Source organism: Labrus bergylta, chromosome 6, assembly GCF_963930695.1.
Source record: "Labrus bergylta chromosome 6, fLabBer1.1, whole genome shotgun sequence".
Lineage (NCBI taxonomy): Eukaryota > Metazoa > Chordata > Actinopteri > Labriformes > Labridae > Labrus > Labrus bergylta.
The window spans coordinates 26347360-26368685 of NC_089200.1; the positions used below are offsets into that span (position 1 = coordinate 26347360).

The 21326-nt window shown below is 41.0% G+C and overlaps 2 protein-coding genes across 2 annotated transcripts; both read left to right on the forward strand.

Moving 5' to 3' along the window:
- Positions 1-226: 226 nt before the first annotated feature.
- LOC109982142 (glutamine synthetase) lies at positions 227-3116 on the forward strand. Its single transcript, XM_020631230.3, has 7 exons — positions 227-384; positions 1000-1181; positions 1271-1432; positions 1519-1665; positions 1759-1886; positions 2005-2204; positions 2284-3116. The coding sequence occupies exons 2-7, from the start codon at positions 1016-1018 to the stop codon at positions 2600-2602; spliced, it is 1122 nt and encodes a 373-aa protein (XP_020486886.1). The 5' UTR covers positions 227-384; positions 1000-1015; the 3' UTR covers positions 2603-3116.
- A 16557-nt stretch (positions 3117-19673) lies between these two features.
- znf648 (zinc finger protein 648) lies at positions 19674-20707 on the forward strand. Its single transcript, XM_029276816.2, has one exon. It carries the CDS (start codon positions 19674-19676, stop codon positions 20556-20558), a length of 885 nt encoding a protein of 294 aa, XP_029132649.2. The 3' UTR covers positions 20559-20707.
- Positions 20708-21326: the final 619 nt, after the last annotated feature.

Consider the following 21326-nt stretch of genomic DNA (forward strand, 5'->3'; position numbering starts at 1 on the left):
AAAAAGTCTCTTTTTCTCTTTCTGATGCTCGTTTTCACCTGAGGTTTTCACTCGTTGCTCATTTGCCCTTTCTTTTTCTTTTACTTTATTTTTTTCATAAACTGTCTCACAGGCATTGATAAAGAGTTAGTTAAATGTAAAGAAACCCCCCCCTCCCCGTCTTTGTTTTTCAACACAGTGACCGATTGACTTCACATCTCCTCATCACGGGCTGATCACGTTCCTGTTCGACCAATCAGAGGCGACTCTGCTGCTCAGCAGCACTATAAAGACAAGCTGGACGGGGAGGTACAGACAGGAATGATAAACAAAAGACTCATTCACACTGACAACGCGTCTAGAGACTATTTTATTCTTTTGATATATTTTTATAGGTAACATAAGGTAAGGCACTTCTTCATTTTGTACACTTGCTGATTTCTTCTGCTTGCACGGGCTTCTACGAAGTGAAACTTGTTTCCTGTTTGTGTACTGCAGAAACTTTATTTGTTTCAGTGTTTGCCTTTGACTGTTGATGTTGACTTGATTATAAACACAGATATTGTGCGATATCTGTTATATTTATGTGTTTTTTCCCGCTGCTCGTCTCGAGATGAGATTTTATTTCCCTTATTATTTGTCAGAGCAACTGATGATGAAACGTGATGACAAGGACATTTGTTTATGAAGCACTTTTAGAAACAGATGTTGACCAAAGTGCTTCACAGTGGAAAACAGGAATAGACAAATATTCACAAAAGGAATGAAAAATGTCTATAATCAAACATGCATGAATGATGAGTTTTAACTGCAGGTAATGCAATTTAAGAAACAAAAACAAGAGGATACAGACAGACTGTAGGCTGAAGTTCTTTTCCTGATCATGTTGTCAGCACTTTAACTCAAATGGTTTCTGTCTGCCATTTGCTTTTTTCCATACATCCCCTCTGATGTTTATGGGCATTCAGATACACAGGCTCCTCTGTCTGCTGCTCACCATCTGTCCTCTTCACTCTGCAGGTTGTGGGTTAAGAAAATGGCCACCTCAGCAAGCTCAAAACTGAACAAAGCTGTTAAACAGCAGTACATGGAACTACCCCAGGGAGACAAGGTCCAAGCCATGTACATCTGGATAGATGGATCTGGAGAGGGTCTGCGCTGCAAGACCAAGACTTTGGATTCGGAACCCAAGACGATTGAGGGTAAGATCTAAGGCTCCAACTAGTGTCAGATAACATCATAATAGATTATTTTAAAGTAGATTATTGATTGTGGTGGTTTTCTTTTTTAGATCTCCCTGAGTGGAACTTCGATGGCTCCAGCACCTACCAGTCTGAGGGCTCCAACAGCGACATGTACCTGATCCCTGCAGCCATGTTCAGGGACCCGTTCAGGAAAGACCCCAACAAGCTGGTGCTCTGTGAGGTGGTTAAGTACAACCACAAACCAGACGGTAAATAATGGAGCCCAAGTTTAAGCAGTCAATTGCAGGTTAAACCGTCTAGGATTCTCGGCTAATTCCTGTCATTATCCTCACAGAGAACAACCTGCGCCACACCTGCAAACAGATCATGAGCATGGTGGAGAACAGCCACCCGTGGTTTGGTATGGAGCAGGAGTACACTATCCTGGGCACGGATGGACATCCCTTCGGCTGGCCATCCAACGGCTTCCCTGGTCCACAAGGTGAGAATCCGGCACCTGCCTGATCTGAATGTTATATAAATGTAATCCAGGCCAGCTGATGGTTAATATGTGTTTTTTTTTCTACCTCATCAGGCCCTTACTACTGTGGAGTGGGAGCAGATAAAGCTTATGGACGAGATGTAGTGGAAGCCCACTACAGAGCGTGTCTGTATGCTGGAGTTCAGATCTGTGGAACCAATGCTGAAGTCATGCCTGCTCAGGTATTAACCTAAATTTGTCTGTTTTATATTTTCAGAATGGCCCACTTTTAATGTGTTTTAAACATCTTGGGTATTAAATCTTGTACATCTAATAAATGATTCTGTCTCTGTGTTTCAGTGGGAGTTTCAGATCGGACCTTGTGAAGGTATCAACATGGGGGACCACCTGTGGGTGGCTCGCTTTATCCTCCACAGAGTGTGTGAAGATTTTGGTGTGATTGTGTCTTTTGACCCCAAACCAATTTCTGGGAACTGGAACGGTGCTGGCTGCCATACCAACTTCAGCACAAAGGAGATGAGAGAGGACGGCGGACTCAAGTAAGACTGAGTGTATTCAACATCTAATACATTTTTCATCTGGGTTGAGTGAGTTTCTAATTCCCTCTTTGCTTCACAGAGTCATCGAAGAGGCCATTGAGAGGCTATCGAAGAGGCACCAGTATCACATCCGAGCCTACGATCCCAAAGGAGGGCTCGACAACGCCAGACGCCTCACTGGTCATCACGAAACCTCAAACATTGGCGAATTCTCTGCTGGTGTGGCAAACCGTGGCGCCAGCATTCGCATCCCTCGCGCTGTGGGGCAGGACAAGAAGGGCTACTTCGAGGACCGCCGGCCATCTGCAAACTGCAACCCGTACATCGTCACAGAGGCTATGGTGCGCACATGTATACTCAAAGAAGAGGGAGAGCAGCCAACAGAGTATAACAAATGAACATTGTCAGACAAAGTGTCATGACCAGTACTGTATTTAGCCTGTTAGACTATGGATTGATCTGTACCCGTTTGTTTTTTACTTGATGGATGAAATGATAATGGGGGTATTCTGCGCTCTTTTTGCATTCAGTCTTGCAGAACATCTTTACCTCTGGCACAATTACTGCCTTATTGCCAACACATTTTGTCATCAAAGCTGATCATTTATATATAAAAAATACAATTGTCTTTATCTTGTGCTAATGCAATATGTGTATATTGGATATTGTTACTCTGACCCAAAGGATCCCAAAGGCATTTGAAGGTTTGCCTGCAGTCTTGGCCACCATGCTGGTTTTTATCATGTGTACGTTTTCCTTGGATCAGGTCAATATATATATATATATATATATATATATATATATGCCACAAAGCATTTGTATGTTTTTTAAATGCATCTCTGCATTGTTTTTTATCAACTTGTTATTGTCTCTTGCAAAAAACTTTAATAAATAGTTATCCTTCTTTTAATATATCTGACTTCTGAGTTGTTTAATCCAAGATCAAAAATTGATCAATTTACATTTTTCACAACACTTCACATGAAGAGCTAGACTGTTCTTTGTTATATTTGAAGGTCACATGATATCCTCCTTTTCAACTACTTTAAATAAGTCTCAGATATCCCCAAAACATGTCTGAAGTTTCTTGTTATAACTCCACTCTGATCCTGTATTTGACCATGTCTATAAACCCCTCTATTTCAGCCCTGCTCAGAACAGGCTGTTTCTGTGTCTGTAGCTTTAAATGTAAATGAGCTGTGTCTGACCACGCCCCTCTGGAAGGGCTTGGACTCTCACCATAAACATTCCCAATTGTTTATGGTGAGAAGGCAGACTCAGAGGGCAGGACAAACATGTAGCTGTGGGAGTGTCACCCACCCCGGGGAGGGGTTACTGCCCTTTGTGATGTCACAAAGGGAAAATCTCCAAACAGCCTGTTTGAGCACACATTCTCTGAAAAGTGGAGCAGGCAAATGACAGAGGATGAACTAGGGACACACATTAGTGTTTGAAAACCATTTTAATGTGTATTTTCCATAATATGTGACCTTTAACATAAATCCACAAATGAGCTAGCACTGTGCAACAATTTCTTCTCTGCATGCAGCAAGTGTTTATAACAATCTACAGGGAAAAAAAACAAGGTTTGCAACAAGAATTGAAGGGATTTGAATGCTTACAGAAAGATAAAGAAGGAGACTCAGCGTGTGAGGACTGCAGCATAAGTTCACATCATCTTTCCAGGAACAACAGATGGAAATGAGCTAGTTAGCTAAATCCGGTACCAAGAATATTTTCTCTTCTGAGACTAATGTCATTTTGTATACTGTCACTGATTCAAATAAACTAATAAAATAAACGAAAAAAAATCTTGTACTGAAAGAGCATTAAGGTAGTAGACAACCTAGCACTGATTTAAAGAGTTAACGTGCCAAGTGGATGCCTGAACTTTAAAAACTAGTTTCCACACAAACCGTAAATCATTCACTGTAAAGGCAGTGACAACATGCACGTGAGGAGAGGACGCCGACTTTGCTGACCAGTCACGGTTTGCAGATGTATGCTATAGGTCAGAGAAGAGGTAAGTGTGTGTGTAATTTACTTGTGCCAGTGTGTGTGTGCAACTGTCAGTCTGGCATGTTGTTTTGACACGAGCCCTGATAACCTTAGGACTAGTTCCCTAGGCCAGAAGAGAAAAAAAAGGAGGATTTCTCTCCAAAATGTGTTTAAAGTTCTGAGAACCCACTGCGATAGATTGGAGCACGTGCTTGTATGGTTTAGTTTATAACTTCCTGTATCACATTGGCTCTTCTGACAACTTCATCGACTTGTATAGCTAAGTCAAAAGAGTAAGGATTTGTCAAACTTAGAAGACACTTAATGCTCGTCTGATTTTCAGCCTCACTTTTAACATGACATGCAAACTGTTTATACTCCTTTAAAACTTCCCACCGTGTTGTTTTCACTGTAGCTTACAGCCTGAGTCAGTGTTGTGACTCTCTGTGGTTTCCCCTGATCCATCCCAACACATCATCTGGTGCCTCTCATTTCCAAAGTGTTCCTAAACTGGATCTGAAATGTGTTGAAACAGTAAAAAAATAATTATGAGAAATGGTGAGTCATAATGAGTCATTTTTTTAAACTTTCATTTTCATTCTTTTCTTCTTAACCTCAAATGTTTCCCTGCTTGTTGTAAAATAAAAATGTTGCACTTGAAGTTTTTTAGATATCACTCTGGCATGTCATTCAAGTTGTAGGGAAGTGATTTGCTCTTGAGCTTTGACTTGTATGAGAGAAAATCTTCAACTTCAACTTTATTCTCCATGGGGGGACTTTTGCTGCAAGAGCAGCGTCCCCAACCAGTTCCTTCATGTTCAAGTTGACCTTCTAAGGCTGCATTCTTGTTGTACATCATGACATTTACCTAATATTGACAACAAAAACACTAAGTTGTAGTCTTTATACTTTATACTATGCAATTGCATATTGTATTCTAGAACTTTTTCCTAGAATATGTCGTACTCTGTTTTATTTCTGTCATAGAAGCATTTGACCTGCTTTGGACATGAACAGTCACGTTTAGGAATCTATTTTAGTCAAGGGTCCATGAACTGACCTTAGTGAGGTGACACTGTGACTTAGATAGAGCCGCAGTTAGAGTTGCACATCAAGTTTCCTCTCTGTAAAAGCCACGTTTATTCTTAGAGCACTTGACTGAGATGTTGACCTCACAAAACAAGCACAGTTTTCAACATAGTGTCAAGGAAAACATACCACACACGTGTGACAAAATACATGGTGATCCTTTATTGCAAAAAGTAAATATTAGGTGCTGTAAGGGTGGTCATAGTTTGCTTGGTTTGCCCCAGCGTGTGCCTCATGACATACTTTACTTGGGATCTGTAAAAAAATGTTCCATGACCAACAACAACAGAAGTCAGGTCTGTTAAACTGGATCTTAAACATACCTGCTCTGAGCTACCTGTGTTCACTAGAGAAACCATCTGGGACATCTAGTGAGTGTCACAATACTCCCTAATGGCCTCCATCAATAGACAACAACAGACAACAAGTGTTTGTTGTCTATGGGCAGATTTGGTTTGAAGCCCTTATTCACCTGCTGTCATGTCTAAAGAAGAGGTGTGGATAGAGTTATTTGGATTTAAACTTGTGGTGGCCAAACTGAGATGCATTTTACCTGCTTTTTCTAGATAAGAATATAAATATGTGGTCAGAAAATAAATATGTGGTCAGAAAATATGGGTTTATGATGGTGGTGGTCCCACTCTCCCACTCTGCTACTTTTAAATAGAAAACAGCCTCTTTCAAACTAAGTTGTATGAATAGACGTGTTCTACCATCGTGCATCACTGCTGCCCAAAAGATGCAAGCTTTACATTTGTAGCCATCACACACAGTGACTCAAAAACAATCAGTGGATCAAAACTATCAAATCAAAAGTATTTAAAAATATGTATGAGCAGTTAAGGGGCTAATACATATAAATAATACAGCTAGTGAAGTTCTTCTTTGTGCACCTCTCAGGCCTTTCATTCCCTCACAGAGTGTGTAATGGCATTTGCTTGCAGCTATGTGTTTGACATGAGTCTGAGATTACACCAAATTTGATTCAGCTCGGATTTAATGCCAAGCATACATGTATGAATCATGTTACATTGGCCTCCTTGAAACATGTCTGCAGGCCAAGCTCAGAAAATGTTACAACACTTTTGCAGAGATACATTTAAGACAAAACCAAAGACAGTCTACCATATTCCATTTCTTTGTGGCGACACGAAATCAGATTACAAAACTAGATTTTAAGAGAGAACCAACTATTGATTGAGACTAGCTGTACTTGAAGTAATGCCTGACGAGGAGGAAACCAATTTGAAATGCCTTTTCTTACACTTGCACGTTGTGCTCCATGCGGACTGTTTCATAACCTAATGAAATGTTCCTGGTGTATTAAAGGCAGAGCCCTTCCTCAGTTTGTCCTATGTAATCTGAACCCATTGTACTGCACGTAACAGGGGGGGTGTAGGAGTGTGAGAATATTTCCACACACAAAAATATGAGGATTAACATACATGTTTCAAATAAGATAACCACGGAGGATACACAGGACAAAGAGGAGGTCTAACATTACTCCTACAGCTTTGTTTCCATGGCAGCCGGAGACTTAACTCAAGCAATCTGGTGGTGGGGAAGCGAGGCGGGGGTGGGGCTCTATACCAGGCTATTACATAACAGCAGGCAGGTCAAGAATATGTAGAATGCACACCACAAAGGGCTTTTGGAAAATCATCTTTAGAAAGTCAGTGTAGTCTGGTGAAAGGTATTGTTTCATAATCTCACATTGACCTTACACAATACAGGAAACTGTTATTCAGGAAATAAGCATATGAACTGCAATTCAATTGGAAGATGCTTAATCAAGTGTCTTGAGTGGGAACAGTAAATGAAGCACCATCCTCGGCAGGTTAGCTCTAATCTCATCACGAGTGCAGTCACGTCTACTTTCGAGACCCCTTACCCTCAGCGAACACAGCTATCACTTGTGGCCACAGGCTGAGTTCTCTGTGCCACCCCCCCCCCCCACACACACCCCCCCACCCCCCCCCCCACCTCCACCACCAAACAAACAAGCAAAGGAAGGTCAAATCTGAACCTTATTGATCTGTTTTAATCAATTATAAAAAAAAAAAAAGGTTGTACAGTACAGCGTTAATGATATACTTTCTCTTAACTGTATAACAGGAACAGGGTTTGTATCTGGTTAGATCCAGATTCAGCACATATAACTCACTAATGATTGCACAAGGAGAAGCCTCGTGTTTCCCAATATGTGTGTCATATTTAGTTTGGCTGTCTGTGCTGCACGTGCACCTCAGCTGACCCAGTTATTAGAAACATGAGTGAGCAGGATCTCAAATTACAGTCTGAAGACTCAGGTCAAGTGAGATTAATACAAATACATGCAAAACAACACTCAACCTAATGCAAGGCACTGAAGGGATTAAAAAAAAAAGAGTCTTTCTCTACATATTCAGTACCACATACCCACTTTCTTTTAGACAACTGACTTATTCAAGGATCAGACAAGAAACTAAATATCCGTACCCATGTCTGCAGTTTGCAAAGCTTAGCATAAAGACGAGAAGCAGGGGGAAACAGCCACTGGGTGCCTGCAAGTTTAGACAACAGCCTCAAAAGTTATGCTCCTCCTCAGTAATCTACCAATATACCAGTGTTTTTGATAAACTAGGCTGAAATAAGTAAGACAAATGTTAAGCAACAGACCAAAGCTACTGACAGGTAGTTGTTAGCTTAACGTAGCATGCTAGCAATGGTTAGAGACACTGTGCCCAGCAGCTTCATTTAATGTCGCCAGGATGTTAAGGTGTGTCCATTAGATCTCGGAGTTTCCAGTCGGATATGTTACTCGGAACTAAAGTCGAAACTCCAACTTAGAAACTCGGAGGAACTTCAGTTACCCAAGCTCCATGCATCATCACTAAAATTAAGCTGTACATTAGCCTATAGTGTTTCTTAGTGACTTAGTCTTTTCCTGTTTTATTAAATCAATCACACCAATTGTATCGTGCAGGTTCTATCTGTGAACATGTTGTCATGTTGCTAGATTTAGCTAACAAAACAAATGTACTCACGGTGGCTGCCTGCAACTTGTCTCACTTGTTACTAGAACGCGGTCAACTGATTCCAGCTCAGTCTCAATTACAACCAACTTTGGCAATTTTTCCACCAATCCTATTTCCAGTTTTATATTGAGCTTGGTGAATTCTTCCTGATTACAGTGTTACTTCTAATAATGCAAATTGGCTATAGCTTCATGATTAGCAAACAGGGATAAAAGAAGTCTTAAATTCAGAGGTGTAATTTCATGTTTTTTTTATTCCCAAAAGTGTTCCTCCCTGTTCTTTCCTTGGCTGAGCTAGGACCAAACCACTGTATGCATCCGGGTTAAAACCAAAGGTAATTACTGACTCATAATTTCACCTCAAACCATGACCTTTTGCTAAGCCAGTCAATACTTTGGTGCCTAGACCTACCTACCCAAGAGCTGACACTGTTGACCACCGACTTGGTCATGTTCAGACACCATAACTGTTCTGCTGGGTTTAAGAAAGAGCTGAGAGTGAAAAGATGTCGGGGATGTGTTAACAGGTAAAGTTCATGTGAAGGGGAAATTCTCTACAGCCATATCAGGTTTCCAATCCAACAGACAAAACTGACAGACATGAGTTTCTGCTTTGTCGCCTACCAAGTCAGTGTGCGATTGTTTGATGCTAAAAAAAAAGGGTGCACAGTAAGCTGTCCTGCACTTCAGACTTCAGGTCATTAAAAAACGTGAGAACTTAAAAGTGTAAAGCTTCACATATTTTCCACCTCAAATGACGGTTCACCAGATCAGGCCAGACACTTCTCCCCTGAAAGTTTTTTTTCTCTCTTATCCTGTTTTGCTGAACTCGGTGTTGTCAGGTTGCCAAGAAAAACTAGGACAAATAGTTCTCCTTTTTTTTTCTCTCGTGTGCACGTGTCAGATACTCGAGAGGGGTTGATTGTTTGGGAAATGTGAAAAAATGCAGCATTGTCTGCAGGATTTCACTCTAGATCATCTGCCTTGTTGGAAGAAGTATTTGACAAATAACTTCACATAACAATCTAGTCTTTGCCCTGCAGGACAAACTTACTCAGCAGTAAACACTGAACTTCTTATCTGAATTTAAAGACACATGATCCATCACTGCAAACAAAAAAGACTGCTAAGTTTTAAACAAAAGTAATGCAAGGCAGGTTTCTTTTTTCATAATGGCTTGTTAACTTGGACTTTCTGTCCGTGTTGTTTTGTTCACTGGTGCTCAACATTTTCTCCTCCCCCACATATCCCAATTTTACATGTCCCCCCATTCCAAGACCTTTAGGAACCGTGAAAGTAACACCACCCCCATCCTCCGACAACAAAGATAGTGGAATTTTACAAAGGTCACGCAGGGTGAGCAAAAAAAAGACAAAGACCCTTAGGGCCTGATACCACAAAAACACCTCAGCACCTCTGGTAAAATGCACTGTCATTGCTCTACTTTGGGAATTGTTTCCACTTGTATGTTCAGAAAAACATTCAATGTTTGATTAATTTCATCTGAAAAAACAGGTTCACCCTTTTTAGCATTCATTAGCCCAGTTTCATACAAAGTTGAAACCATGTTAATGTTTGTTTTGTGCTCTGCAACTTATTGAACTTAACTGGACCTCATGCTATCCAGTGCCAAGACAATCCAGGGCAAATGGGATGTTCCTGAAGGGCTGAACTGAAGGAAGCATGATTAAACACTTCCTGTGGTTTTGCTAACTTTTGCTCTTTTCTGTTTTTTGTGCCCCAGAGGCAAAAGTGCTTATTTTTAGAAGTATTCATATAAAATCCATGTCAACAGCTTCATGCATGCTAAAATATTGTTTTTAAGTGTTATATCTTTTAGAAAACATTTTCAGTCAGCCTGGGGACAGCCAAAATCCACAAACAAGTAACATATAGGGATTTCACACTTGCAGAAAACTCCTTAAAAACTCCTGATATTTCCAAGAGGAGCTGTATGTGTGAACGCAAACAGCCAAATTTTTTTTTGGTCGGACTTCACCCGGAAATTCTCCTGCAAGACCCCTAGTATTTTTTCCACAGCAAGTCTGAGTGAGCTGATGTGAGAACGTTGCAGGATATTCCCTGGAGAATTCACCTCGAGCCACTGGGAGTGGGGAGTAAAGTTTAGACCCTGTGACTGCTGCACGGTGCATAGACAATCTCAATCTCAATATGATCTAGATATTTATAGGACTGCATGTGTGAAAATGGCTTTAATGTTCTTCTTTACAAAACTAGGTGTTTTGTAAAGAAGAACATTAACATTGGGACTCAACCATGCTAGGTGTCCCCCTGCTACAACACTAAGCTAACCATCATCTGGCTCTAGCATCATGTTCAACAGAGACAAATGCAAGTTGTCTCTTCATATGCATTTTGGCAGGAAAGATGATAAGCATATTTTTAAATCTCCTGTGAGGAGTTTTTCACTGGTTATAAAACAGACTGAAATTAATCATATGCTTCTATTTTACATTCATAAGCAAACAAGACATTTGCCTAAGGATTGATCATTTCTATAAAGTTATTTTTTTTTAAATTCCTGTAAGGACTGCCGTCTGGTAGGTGTCAGACACAGTGAGTTGCACTCTGCATTAAATGTGATTATAGCTCTATTCACAAATGCACAAAACCCCTGAAAAACGTCCTGAAATATTCAGGATGAGCCACGTGGGAACACTAACAGCCACATTTTCTCACTCTTACTTGACCCGGACATTTTTCTGCCAGACCCCGTAAATGTAAATGTTCCACATGAAATGAGAGCGAGCCGAAGTGAGAACACAGCAAGAAATATTCAGGAAATTTCACCTGAAGCTAGAGGGAGGGGGTTGTGATGTTTATAAAATGTGACCGGCACACGACCGGTGCATTTTTTGTTCACGTCATGCAACTTCATTATGTTTGTAAGTGTGTTCTTCACTGCTATTTTGCTGATTAAGTGAATATTTTGACACAAAGTAAATATATACTTGGATTTATTTCTGTTGCTTCATCCTCCGTTCCTTGTTTATTCTTTTCACGTCATGTCCTGCCTCTGAGACGCCTCTGCAACCCCTGTCACTGCATCAATGCAGAATCGTGCACGTCTGCATCACGAGGCATCGAAGAAATTACTGATTTAAACACCCCTAGAAAAAGCAGTTGATTTTTTTGACTGTCTTAGGACAGAAGGATGAGATTTGTCATCAGAAAACAATACATGTTCACAACAACATCAGCAAGGAGCAGTACCACTCTGTCAAGAGGGAAAAGGGCTTTGTCACATTACGCTACACAACAGCTAAATCTTGAACAGTCAAACTAATGTATATCAAAATAGAACAATAATAAGGAAACAATGGGTATTGTTCCTATAAGTGTAAGTGCTTTAAAAAAAAGTGCTAAAAAATGACACTTAATAAGATCCTTGTCAACTATAATCCCATCATCGACACAGTCCAGCCAAGTTGAAATGCTAAAGCAGAAAAACAAATAAGGTTAAAGAAACTAGGGCAGGTCGAGTCCTGCCCTTACTCCTTCTCTGATCTGGTAATATAAAAGGGCTAGGCAAAGAAGTCAACAATGAAATTCTCTGTAAACTGAGGAACTAAAGGTGTCAAATTAGCTTTAGGCAAAACCAGTCCAACTGCTGTTTTCTACGAAATGAGGTCATAGAGGGAATGGATAGATGGCTTCAATGTGGAGGGAACAAAATAGGTCGTCTATAAGGCTACCTACCAGCTGCATTAAGAAAGAGCGCTCTGATTTTGAACATCAGGGTCTAAATAAGCTCTCATCGTTCCTTTCACCCATGCCCAAAGCAACTTTCTTTAAAGGTTTATTTTTGGGCTTTTTGTGACTTTATTGGAGAGATAGGAGAGTTGATAGAGTCAGATATTGGGAAGAGAGAGAAAGTGGGGAACGACATGCGGAAGAGGACGGATTTGAATCTGGGCTGCCCACTTGAAGGTCTATCCATCTGAACATGGGGTGCACGAACTAACCGCTAGTCCACCATTACCCCCTGCTGTTATAATTTCTAACAAACAGCAAGGATAAAGCTGGGTTGAACAGGGAGGAGACTGTCCGTCAACTAAGATTCGCTGATCAAGATCCTGTGTTGGGTAACAATTGCCACCAAACACTAAAGCCCTCTTTGCACTGTGCGGTTCTTGTAAGGACAACAGCACTCGTTTCTCAGAAGAATAACATTACTAATCTGCTAAAAATACTCTCCTGGCATTGTTGTCTGTGCTACTATGGTTTCAGTTCTTCATTCTATATAAAGATGATTCACTAGAGGTTGCAAGCCACTGATAGTGCCAAGCGTGTATCCTCCTTAATATGATATGGAATAACTCGTCAAGTCCTTAAGGACGTCAGAAAGAGTTCTAGTGTAAAAAAGAAAACTAAAATATTGGTTAAAAACAAACCAGTCATGTACTTATATCTAATATCTGTCCCCTTCTGGTGCACGTTCCCGAGGACTTCTGGCTCATCCTGCAATATTAATTAGCTTATTATATATAAGTCTGATGATTAATGTGCACTGTCCTAATTCAATAAATAAATACTTTAAATGAAAATAGTCTCTCTGTAAGCTGGTGTTTAAACCTGTGTTTAATAAGACAAGATGATGATAGATTTGGGTGGAGGCCTGGCGATAAATCGCACAGTCACCACTCTAATCAATTACTCTTCCCATTGTTAAAGCGAGTACTCGAGTAATCGTTTTGTAGTTCTTTTTTTTTCTGTGATTCTTTTCCCCCTCAGAAGGCCCCGCCCCCAACTATGACGCAATGTCGACTGTATCTATTGATTAATTTGAATCTTCGGGATTTCAATAATTGTTAGTAAAATGCCTTTGTATTGAACATTCAAATATGACATTTCTTACTTCAACAGACAGCAAACCTCCAATAAAAATTCACACAGACGTGTTTTGACCGTTTTAACACTTTATTATAATTAGAGCAGTGAGTGTGGCGAGCGGACGTACAGACATCAGTGCGCTCTCATCGCACGTTGAAGCTGTTTTGACAGCAACATTGTGTTAACAAAGACTACAGTCTGCAGTGTAGAGCACACTTTACTCTGGTAAATGAAGTTATAATAAAACAGGTGAATGATTTAAGTGTCTGTCTGTTTCATCTTTCTCCTCTGTGCGTAATCACACACTCGCTCAATCTCGCTCGTCCGTCTGCTATGAGCTATTTCTCCCTATAAGGTTGTTCCATTTTGTAGTTATTAAAAGAATAATCATCTAAAATTCCAAAACACAGGAAAACATCTAGTTATGCTGCTCTGTCCTGGATGATCAAACGTCATTGGTTTAGCAGAGTAAAGCGGTAATCGCAAAGTGAAAGTCCTTATTTTTCTGTGGACTAAAAAAAGACAATTTGAACTGAACTTCAGTAGATCATATTGCATATTTCGTTTGTTTGGGACTTTTTGTTCATTGTGAATTCATAGGGGGGTTAATTAAAGGGATATTTTTGTTAGGTTAGCAGCGTACAGAGCCTTTATCAGCGCTTTGTTTGTCATCTATTTTCTTTTTGCGCTCGTGCTCCTTTTTTTCTGTTTTGAATTAGGCCTATCCTAGAACCCACAATGCAACAAGAAACATTTACAAAAATGTGGACTACAAAACTCAGGTACCCGAGTACTCGTTTGCACCCCTAGTCACCACTTTGGTCAGCTGTGGCTCAGGTAGAGATGGTTGTGCCTCATTTGGAAGGTTGGGGGTTCAATTCCCAGCCCCTGCAGAAACATGTCCGCTGTGTCCTTGGGCAAGACACTTCTGATCGACACTTTATATAGCAGCCTCTACCATCAGTGTGTGATTGTGTAGGTGTGACCTGCGGTGTAAAAGCGCTTTGAGTAGTCAGAAGACAAAGCACTATACAAGCTCAAGTCCATTTACCATTTACTTTTTTTTAAGTTATTCTCACTGTCTCGTTTGTCATAAAGATGTGAAAAGAGGATGATGTTCGTTTTTCCCCTGGCATCATGGAATCATCACTGTCCCTGAATTGTTCTTATATGTAAAGTGTTTGTTCATCAACTGGTCAAAATGTGTAGTTTCAGAGAAATCAAGGAAATCATCCCATGTTTCTGATTTAAGTAGTAAATCTTGTGTAACTGCAATGGGCAGCATTGGAAGAACAACTCTCTTACATAACTCCATCAAATGTACATCTTAAGAGGTACCATATGGGTCCATGTCCTGCAGAGAACAAGTTATGCAACCTGATGCATAGCAAAAAAAAATCCAACAATTTCCACAGTCGAGAAACAGCGTTGTGTGGAAAATTCCAGGGTCTGGTATGTTCTCAATTAAGGTGGACTTCTCTCCACCATGAAACTCAAGAACCAGCAGAATGACTCAGCACCCTCTCACTCTCTGTGTGGTGTGCCAGCCAGTTACATATATAGATCAAAGAGATGTTTATTCATGTCCAAGTATAAAGGAAAGTCTATTTAACGTCTCTAAAATATTTTCCATTCATTGACTATCCCCGTCAGTGTTGTTCAGTTCGGAGCGATATAAATGATGTGACGCTAAGACGCTTTACAAAAAAGCATATGGGATCATATGCAGGACACTTCCTTGCCTCTGAGGTGGAGGTCAGAGCAGGCTGCGCATGTGTTTGCCTTTATTTCTTTTAAGGCGGTCAAGAGGGAAACACGTTCTTCTCTGGAAGCCTGGAAGAAACAGGAACGCCCAGAAAACTAACAAACCGCAATCTTTTTAATCCCAGCGGGGACTTCCTGGGTGATGCTCCTGTCAGTCTTGTTGTTGGCACAGCTTCAGCATCCGGGTTCATGTACTGCGTCACCACAAAGGACACTTGTGTAACACACCCACAGCTTCGTTGAGACAGACGAACTCCAAGACGCAGAGCCATGAACATTTCAAAACCAACTCTGACCAGCAACAGATTTACATTACAAGTGTGAGGAATGTGTACTTTGTGTATCTTCCATTGAACAAACAGGTTTACTTTGGGCTGCTTAAGGTACAAGTTGTAACCTGATGTGTCCTTTTTGGACTTCATCATTCAGGACCTTGATTCAAAATGAAACTCCTGTTGAACAGGCAAGTTGTTTTGAACAACATGTGCACAGTTATACAACATCAAAAGGAAAGTAGTCACAAGCGTGGGCCTACGACTAGCTTTCTCTTTTCAAGGCCACACCACAACTGGGCTTTTTGTTGTCTTCTAACAGACCATCATTTCACTTTTTTTTTTTTAGGAAAAAATTATTTTCTTTGCACAACAAGTACCCAAATTCAGGCAGAAACAGACTATAGAAGCCGTTTTGTTCCGAAATTATGAAAAGAAGAGATCCTTACTGTATTACTCCAAATAATAACACGTGTACCAAAACATGGACAACCTTCAGGAGAATGAAATACTCTCTTGAAATATTAGGTTACAATATAAAACATAATTAGAAACTTCTGAAGTAACATAGCATCTTAAAACTAAATGAAAGTTTCGCATAACAACAAGTTTCTTTAACTAACGAGAAATTAACGAGTACCTAAAAACAAGTTTGATGTTAATGCGACTTATATAGGACAAGTAGCTCAGGCTGTTGGGACCAGGTTTGGAAACCAAAGGATTGTCAGTTCAAGTCCCGATGCAGACCAAGTCTTGAAGTTAGGCTGGTAGCTGGAGAGGTGCCAGTTCACCTTCTGAGCTCTGCCCAAGTGCCCTTGAGCAAAGCACTGTGCTCACCACACTGCTCAGGCACGCCTTCATGTGCAGCATGTCCATATAGGATGCCGTTTGTAAATGTGTGTTTTTGCCCGTGTGTGTCGCATGTTTCAACAACACAATGAAAACATTGAATTTCCCCTCAGTGATTAATAAAGAATAATGTCTTCTTCTATCTGTAAGAGAGCCATAAATACTAATATACATGTGTTGAAGCTTCCATTTCAGCTTATATACTTGCAGTCAAATGACTTTCTGCTGTTCAGCTGTGTATTTACACGGTAAGCTACCTGTGTTCTTTCCTTCACACATCATCCGTCCGAAACACAAATATTTAGCAGGATTCTGGTTCTTTTTCACCACAAGGTCTACACCAACAACATTTTTCCTCGCTTCTCTCTGCTTTCTCAGCCTCACTCGTACACCACTCAGATACCAACAAAATAACATATCTGAGGATAGCTGACGGCGAGCAGGGGCCTTATTTGATTGGCCACATGCTTGAAAGCTGATATAAATTCATGGCATGTGTGATTCAAAATGTTCAGGCTTTTGCAATGTGTTGTTCTTGTGTGCTCATGTATCCCAAAGAAAACAAAATAAAGATATATTGCATAGCTCTGGTCTACATATCTCAAAAGTAGGAGAACTACATTTGAGCTTATGATCTTTTGTTAAAAAACAGATTTCATTTTGTGATACTAAGTCATTATAACAGTATTTGTCATTGCTTGTGAAACGGCCTTAGACACAACAAACACAGGGAAGCTTTAAATGTACCTGTATGTGTGTGTGTGGTGTTGCATGTGAAACCGTACACAGGAGTCCACAGAGACTAAAATATGATATGTTAGACAAAACAGTGTGCATACGGTTTTAAAGGACAGCTTTGTCCTTTTTGTGGAGTATCCAATTTCAATCTGCTCTCCTGGGAAAATGGGATGCAGACCAGCACAGCCCATTCAATTAGGACATTAAGGTCTCACGAGAGGCTCTCATTTACACAACACAATAAGCTGCTTGAACCATGTCTGCTGTTTCTGAATGAAAGAAACAGCCTCCTCTGCCTGTGGGATAGAGATCCCCCACCCAGCAGCAGCAGAAGGATGAATGCTCATTTCTAAGAATAAAAATAGTACTTCTAAAAATTATGGCCTCATAAAGTGAACACAAACTACATCATCCTTGTTCAATGTCTGTATGGGTCCCAAACTATCAACAGGGAAGACATACGAGGTCATCTACTGACAGAAAACTGAATTGCAACTTGTTTATCAGCAGTACAAAATGTTCTCAAAATATAGGAGTCGTATAGAGGTGCTGGGAGCCTAGTGGTTAGTGCGTGTATGGAGGCTGTGGCCCCAAAGGCAGAAAACCCAGGTTTGAATCCGGTCTGTGGCTTCTTTCCCGCAAGTCGTTCCCCACTCTCTCTCTCTCTCTCTCTCACTCTCTCTCTCTCTCTCTCCCTCTCTCCATGATCTCTGACTCCAACCTATACTATCCCTAAATAAAGGCATAAAAACAATGAGTCACATAAACTACATTCATCCCCCCTCCAGTGTTTTTTTTAAAGCATATTCTAGACATATAACTATAACCTTCTTCCAAAACAGAGTAATTCAAAACAAATTCCATCTTCGTGGGAAGAAAAGTGAAGAAAAGGAGCTGCAGCAGATACTTTTTCAACGGGTTATTTAATTCAGAACTCTGTTATTGTTCAGCAACACACATGTCTACAATAAGATGTACTCTAAGATACAATTTCCTCTGAGGTTTTTTGTGTATGAAGCCGGGGATTTTCCACAGCCTGTTGTTCATGTGGTCATAAAAAAATGACGAGTAAACGGCGCCATCTGGGGGCCCTTATACGAACACACACGTGGATTGAAGTAGAAATGACAGCCGCCCTCCACGACCTTTGCTGTACATGATTTCAATCGCATCATTAAGAGTGGATCTGACTTTTATAAAAGAGATCTTCCTGGCATGAAAACGCAGCGTAGCCTTTATTTCGCCAAGTGTCGTGTGACGTCACAGCCCAAAAGTTACGGTGGGCAAATGAAAATATGAATGCGCGAAAAAAAAAAAAAAAGCATGTGCAAAAAATTAGAGATTAAGATTAAGATTAATTAATGCGCAAGCCAACTTGATAACTTACAATATAGATGTGCTCCTAAGTTTAGAATTTCTTATTAAAGTGTCTATTATACTTTTGGATACTTATTTCAAGGTCAGTTTAATTATCCTCTAATAAATGCAGGAAAATCAATTAACAGCTTTTGAGAGCAAGTTGACCGGAAAGTTAGCAGACTTTGCATGATTTCAACTGGACCCAAATTGAGGTAGCAAATGTTATATTTTCTGTTTTTTTTTTTGTTTTTTCTAAGTTTAAATTTGATGCTCTCAACCTTTGTACAGTACAGGCATAGTGACTGTGTAACTTAGTCAACAAGCTATATACAAACGCATAGTAAGCTAAGTCAGTGAAATGTAAGCTGAGCCAGGCCTGAAGCATATCATTGCTTTTGCTGACTAGGAGGACAGATGCTTCCCCAGAGAGACGTCAGCAGCACAGCCAAACCCCTCCCATAAACACCACCGGACGTCTCCCATGGACCTTTACTAGACGGGGGGTTGTGTGTGTGTGTGTGTGTGTGTGTGTGTGTGTGTGTGTGTGTGTGTGTGTGTGTGTGTGTGTGTGTGTGTGTGTGTGTGTGTGGGGGGGGGGGGGGGGGGGGTTGCTAGTATATCTTGTGGCATCTCATGGACCTGGCCTGCTCGGAACAAGACCACAGAGTAAGAAGCTTAGCAACATTTTTTTTTATCACTTTCATGAGGACTACTGTGGGTTTTCTGTTTTATGGAGAGATCAGGAGAAAATCTACGCTGGAGTATTTGCTGAACTCTGAGGTATTGGTTGTCATATAACTGCAAGGTCATGTGAAGCATTGGATACTGGTGAATGCAGAAGTGGTTCCAGTGGGCATGAATTGTAAGGCTTAACGATAATGATGTTCTCTGTTTGTTTTCCAGGAATTTTCGAAGGACACACAACAGTTCCCTGTATGAATTTCATGCCTTTTTTAAAAAGTGACTATGGCTGATGAAGGCAAAAGGAACCATCAAGAAAGATATGGTGTCATTCCTTCTTCTGGAGATGGACAGATCCTAATTAACACAAACAGTGTGAAGACTGTCTCCTCAATCATTTGTGCAGGTGTGGACTCACTTCCAGAGAGCAACGACACTGAAATCCTTTATCTGAACCCTCAGACACCAAATTGGTCTCTTGTGGAGAAGTTTTCGGAGCTTTCGCCCGGAGAGGACTCAGGACTTCGTGGTGACCAAAACAAAGCTGGGCGAGAACTGTCACAATACTCTAAATATAGTGAGAACACAGAAATTAATGGATCTAATGACAAGCACTTGGATGCTGCGCAAAAGAAGAAAAGGAACTGCTCCCAACACCTTACCAGTCATAAGATACTAAGTGACGCCGCAGTCAAACCAAGGGCATCCAAGCTGAAGGAGAGAAACGTTGAGGATAATTCTTCAGTTGAAGGTGGAGACAAGACCAAGAAAAATAATGTGAACAGTCATCATATTAAGAAATCCCTTAAAAAGTCTGCAGAAAGCAAGATCCCTCGCCTTTTGGTGGCGATGAAAAAGCGCGGTGAGGTCGACACGGAACAGCGTCCCTTCAAGTGCACACACTGCCACTGGGCTTTTAAGAAGCTTTGCAACCTGCAAAGTCACCTACAAACTCACACCGGGCTCAAGCCACATGTGTGTGATATATGTGGCAAGACTTACTCTCACCAGGGCACGCTGCAGCAGCACAAGCGTCTACACACAGGAGAGAGACCATACCACTGCCCCTTTTGCGACAAGACTTATATCTGGTCATCAGATTACCGTAAGCATATCCGCACTCACACGGGTGAAAAGCCCTATGTCTGTGACACCTGTGGGAAGGATTTCATTCGCTCCTCTGACCTGCGAAAGCACGAGCGGAACATGCATACCAATGACAAGCCGTTCCCGTGCAAGCACTGTGGCAAGACCTTCAATAAACCCCTCTCTCTGAAGCGACATGAGCGGAAGCACCTGGGAGAGAGGCCCTTCTCCTGCCCTGACTGCGGGAAGACCTTTGCCCTGGCCAGTCGCATGGCAGAGCACCAGAAGATCCACACAGGAGTGCGTCCGTTTGCCTGCTCGGTGTGCTCCAAGTGTTTCACAAAGTCCTCCAACTTGTTTGAACACGAGGCCATTCACAGCGGTGAACGGCCTCACAAGTGTACAGAGTGCGGCGTGGCGTTCGCTATGGCCTCGCGCCTCGTCCGTCACCAGTACATCCACAGTAAAGCGAAACCACATAGCTGCACTGGCTGCAGCAAGAACTTTTGCCAGTTAGCCACACTGAAGCTCCACCAGGAGCAAACGTGTGCCGGAAGGATATTTGTCTGTGTTGAGTGCAACAAATCCTTCCAATGTGCAACAAAGCTTGCACAGCACATGCTGAACCACAAGGACAAGAGTGTCTGAAGCTTTGTAAGGACAGCTACTGTAAACATCCAGAGATAGTTATTTTCATTCAGTTCATAAAGTTATACATCAATGCAGTGGTTTAATTATTTCAAATATGCAGTTGCAGAAATGTTGGTTCCATTCAAAGTCAAAGGGCACCAGTTTATTTATATTCTGGTATGTATTGGATATTTGTGTCTTATGAGTTTTCTTGCGTACTCTCTGTCTCTGTGGTGCTGGGTTTCCATGAGAATGTTGTAGGATACAAATTACCACACGCACAGCATTGGCACTGGATCTGAAAGCTCGATAGTTCAGTGCTTCAGAGCATACAAGAGCATTTAAACTACTAATGTGGTTTGTAAAACATTGCCACTTTGCATTTTGTAAATGCAGTAAGTTTATCCTGATCAATTTCTGCTAATGATATATTTGTATATGTGGCTCATTCTTAATACCCTTGTGGGACATGCTGATCCAGTGCAATTACGAAAGGCACTGAGCATTGCATTTCAGAAGGCTCATCACTTCCTCGCCTTGAAATCATTGATGCACAGAGATTTGAATACCTAACTATAGTATCAGTGACATTAGCACAGATGCATACATGACATTCTTTTAAAACAGTATTAATGACGGGTCCTGATGTCCTGCCAGATGAAGGGGCAGCTTGATGTCCCAACCAATCAGTGCTTCTTATACACACATAATAAAACACCAACATCAATGCTGAATATTCTCAGGTACACTTTGTTGTGTCTATTATCCAGTGACCTTTGATGCACT

Coding starts and splice junctions, on each gene's coding strand:
- LOC109982142 (XM_020631230.3), top strand. CDS start 1,016: ATGGCCACCTCAGCAAGCTCAAAACTGAACAAAGCTGTTAAACAGCAG. Junction 1,887..2,004: donor CTGAAGTCATGCCTGCTCAG/GTATTAACCTAA, acceptor TCTGTGTTTCAG/TGGGAGTTTCAGATCGGACC. Junction 2,205..2,283: donor AGAGAGGACGGCGGACTCAA/GTAAGACTGAGT, acceptor TTTGCTTCACAG/AGTCATCGAAGAGGCCATTG.
- znf648 (XM_029276816.2), top strand. CDS start 19,674: ATGAAAAAGCGCGGTGAGGTCGACACGGAACAGCGTCCCTTCAAGTGC.